The sequence below is a fragment of the Lolium perenne genome, chromosome 4 (assembly GCF_019359855.2).
Source record: "Lolium perenne isolate Kyuss_39 chromosome 4, Kyuss_2.0, whole genome shotgun sequence".
Lineage (NCBI taxonomy): Eukaryota > Viridiplantae > Streptophyta > Magnoliopsida > Poales > Poaceae > Lolium > Lolium perenne.
Genome location: NC_067247.2, coordinates 331,115,803 through 331,119,891, shown reverse-complemented (window position 1 = coordinate 331,119,891; position 4,089 = coordinate 331,115,803). Strand labels below are relative to the sequence as shown.

Here is a 4,089-nt window from a genome sequence, read left to right as displayed (position 1 = left end):
TATCGATTTAATCCCCCCTTTTAATTTAAATTTAAAACGCGATCAAAGAGAAAAGAAGTTCAAAGAAAGAAGAGCAGAGGAGAGGAGAAAGAACAGCTAGCACCCCCCACAAAGCTCCAAGTTTGGGGGACACGTACATGGAGGGTACGGCGCCGGCGGCGAGCTGAGTTCAATTTACAGCTTGACGACCTCCGGGATGTGTACGGGGTAGCGGTGGATGCAGTCGTCCCAGGGCCCGTCGGTGGGGGTCTTGACGGTGCGGAGGCACTTCCAGACGGCGCTGTTGCACTTGAACCCCGAGCCGAATCCGATCTGCCACACGCGGTCCCCCTTGCGCATCCGGCCCTTGCCCTCGATGTAGGCGAGCTCGTACCAGAGCGAGCTGCTGGAGGTGTTGCCGAAGCGGTGCAGCGTCATGCGGGACGCCTCCACGTGGCGCGCCGACAGGTCGAGGTTCTTCTGCAGCTCGTCGATGACGGCTCGCCCCCCGGCGTGGATGCAGAAGTGGTCGAAGGCGAGCTTGAAGTCCGGGATGTATGGCTTCCAGCGCTTGTTGATGACCTTGCGCCCCACGAGGCGGAAGAAGAAGAGCAGCTGCTCCGACATGGGCAGCACCAGCGGGCCCATGGTGGTGATGTTGGACTTGAGCGCCTCCCCGGCGATGGCCATGAGCTCCTTGGAGAGCGAGATGCCCGAGTGGCCCTCGTCGTCCTCCTCCTCGTACACGCAGCGGTAGGCCCGGTCGTCGGCGCCCTTGTGGGTGCGGACGACGTGCATCAGACGGTACTTGGCGCGGGAGGACTCGCGGCGGCGGTTGGAGAGCAGGATCGCCGCCGCGCCCATCCGGAAGAGGCAGTTGGGCAGCAGCATGTCGCGGCGGCTGCCGTGGTAGAAGTTGGGCGTGATGATCTCCGTGGAGATGACCAGCGCGTTCGAGTTGGGGTGCACCTGCACGTAGTACGTGTTTTGAGAAGTTAATTAATTTGATGATCTGAGAAGTTCAGACAGTACTGAATTGTTGAAATTAAAGAAAGAGGGTGGTTACCTGTAGCATGTCACGGGCGAGGTCGATTGAGATGAGCCCTGCGCTGCATCCCATGCCGGAGAGGTTGAAGCTGCGGATGTTGCTGCGGAGCTTGTACCTGTTGATGATCATGGCGGAGAGGGAGGGCGTGGGAGAGAAGAGGCTGCAGTTGACGACGAGGATGTCGATATCCTTGGGCTTGAGCCCGGTGCGGAGGACGAGGTCGTCGATGGCGTTGAAGATGACGAGCTGCGCCTCGGCGCGGGCGGCCTCCATGCTGGGGCTGGGCGGGATGTAGTGGTTGGCGGGCGGGAGGCAGGTCTCCTCGCCGAGTCCCGAGCGCTCGAGGATGCGGGTCTGGAACTTGAGGCTCTTCTCGTTGTTGCTGATGAGCTTGATGTGCTCCATGAAGGTGGTGAAGGGGACCCGGAAGCTCGGGGAGGGCTTGTAGCAGCAGTAGTCGACGAGGTAGACGGGGCGCGGGCGGGACATGAAGTAGACGGTGGCGACGAAGACGAGGAGGAAGGCGGAGCAGAGGATGTGGACGAGGTCGAGGTGGAGGGAGCGCCAGAGGGAGAGCAGCTCGTCGGGGCCGAGGCGGACGAGCTCGAGCGCGGCGGCGGCCATGACTGGGAGGAGGAGGATGGTGAGGAAGTGGTTCACCAGGTACTGGTAGCCCAGCTTCACGTACTTGAGGCTGACCGACCCGGAGAAGCCGCTCCCCGGCGCGCTCGGCATGATCGATGGATGCGCAGCTTATGCACGCACTCGCTCGCCTCCCCGGCCCGTACCAGCACGGCACGGCACGGCACGGCACGACACGGCGCTCTCTCGATCAGCTCGGTTTGTGCGGCGAACGCAGTGGGCTTTGGCGAGTCGACGACGTAGGTATGTTGGATGCGTGTGGAGGGCAGCGCAGGGTGTGTATTGTTGGCGTGGGGGTGCGGTTGAGGGAGTTGCTGCAGAGGAGGTGGTGGCGTGGTGGGGTTTATAGTGGCAAGGAGAGGGCCGGGGGCAGATGGGCAGTTTAAATGAGGAGACTGGCTACCACCACCAACCCGAGAGTGAGCTCGGGAGCTGGATTCGCTGGCCACTCGGACCGCTGCCTGCCTCACTCCCACTCACACATGGTCAAACGGATCGTTGCTTCTACCATCTTCCTCTGTAACCATCTACGGCGCGCCGTCAGCAAACCGTCCTGCGTCCTGGTGCAGCAAAGCTCGTGTCAGAGAAACCGTAAAAAAACTAAGATGATTGTTGAAGCAACCGTTGAGATGTTGTCGCTGTAGATCAGAAGATGTAGGCAGCCACGATCTCGAGAAATCGCCTTCCCAAAGAAGCTAGCACCAAGAAGGGCAGGAGGATAATCCCATCTCCGGTTAGACGGAAACGGGGGACACCAAACTTGCAAGTTACCCGATGAAGCTGTACATGGCTGAGTTCCATCAGACAGAGGCGGAACTTGATGACACCAATACTCCAACATATCACTGTAGATAAACACTTATCACACCATACCTAATGCCCGACGATTGACATCAAGCTCTAGAAGTCGACGCTCCTCCAGAGAAGAAAACCGATATGGGGTGGGCTAAAGGACCTTTATTCTCGTCGCCACCAATGCTCCTTCACCGTAAGCGAAGAACTTGAAGACCCTACGAGGGCGGGTCATCCAATTTGAGGTCCCCCCACCCTCCAGCCGCCATGGCGGCCGGTGGAGGGTAGGGAACCAACGGCGGCAACATCGGCCGATGGCAAAAGCAATGACCGCCTTAAATCGCCCTCGTACAGGAAGCCCTAGGAAAACATTTCCTAAGTTTTCGGATATGTGATTGTGAAATGCGTCGCTTAGTGCAGCTTCGGGTGACTTCTACTTGATCAAATGGGCCACGCGACCCCCAATTTTGTACTCTCTCTGATCCATAATAATTTTCATGATTCTTCTAACACCGTAACACTTATTATGGATAGAAGAGAGTAGAAAAAAAATGGAACTTGGATCGGTGGTTAATGTATGCAGAGCGATTTAGGAGGTTTTACAGTATTAGACGTTTGGGTAATCTACAAAGCTCTTGCGAGGTGCACACGAAACAGACATTATTAGTTGTATATATCTGTAATCATTTTTTGTCAAATCAGTGACCTACTACATGGCTTGCTTGCCCGATAGTACCCGTGAGAGCTGCAAATACGACTGGAAAGTGACAAAAAAAGATAAAAGTGAGCGCAGGCACGGAGCCACGCTTACATCTGAATCTAATAAGGTAGTTAATCAGCCTATAGCAGTATAGTGGATATAATGTCCAAAGCATGCCGTCATGTTGCTTCTATCACAACGTGCATCTGATGATCAAACACAGACCAACAGTGAGTTAGTAGCTCAACAGTCACTCCTAATTTCTCTAAACAGCTGATCCGTAGTACGAATGAGCTAAGCACCCGGCAGTCACATCGTCCATTTCTAAATTCTGAATGAATGTCAACACCCCTGCATTTCCGTTTTTTTTTTTACTTGATTCAGAGAACGGAGACGGTCGTGGTAATTTCCCTTTTGCCTGGTATGGCAAAACTGGCAAAACATGTAGTAATTGGGCTGATGATGAATGGGCTCCCTTGCATGCATCTGCGAGTCGCCTCGATGACACCTGTCCGAGACAACATGTGCAAATTACTCCTCTGTTGGTACCTTCTGCTTGCACAATTAAAGCATTCCTGGAGCAAGATCGGTAAACCATCATAAAGGGCTCTCTGGCCTTGAGTTCTTGGCTTCTTGCACCTGCAACAACTGAACGAGCTCTCTGTGTCTTATCTTCTCCCAGTCGTTCGGAGAAATGACGGTACTCGGATGCCGTTAGGTGACTGACCTGTTTGTTTTGGTTCGAAAATTGCACAAAATTTCATGCCAAATTTTGCTTTCCTCGTTGGGTTCTGGTAGTCGTATACCTGCATTTTTCACGGGAAATACAGATATGCTCGCCCTACGACTCGGTACTGGGCACAGTAGGCACTACAGTACAGTACGTCGCCATGTAAACTGTTGGCCCAATTACTGCACTCACCAATTG

At 54.7% G+C, this 4,089-nt stretch overlaps 1 protein-coding gene across 1 annotated transcript; it reads right to left on the bottom strand.

The window, feature by feature from the left end:
* Nucleotides 1-1,906, bottom strand: LOC127296457 (3-ketoacyl-CoA synthase 6). Its single transcript, XM_051326538.2, has 2 exons — nt 1,046-1,906; nt 1-948 (listed from the first exon to the last, which is right to left on the bottom strand). Exons 1-2 carry the CDS (start codon nt 1,760-1,762, stop codon nt 175-177), a joined length of 1,491 nt encoding a protein of 496 aa, XP_051182498.1. The 5' UTR covers nt 1,763-1,906; the 3' UTR covers nt 1-174.
* Between the last annotated feature and the right edge of the window lie 2,183 nt (nt 1,907-4,089).

What these genes read in the sequence shown, in the direction of transcription:
- LOC127296457 (XM_051326538.2), bottom strand. Translation starts at nt 1,762, where the DNA reads ATGCCGAGCGCGCCGGGGAGCGGCTTCTCCGGGTCGGTCAGCCTCAAG. An exon ending in TCGCCCGTGACATGCTACAG is followed by an intron (nt 949 to 1,045) that starts GTAACCACCCTC and finishes TACTACGTGCAG; the next exon opens with GTGCACCCCAACTCGAACGC.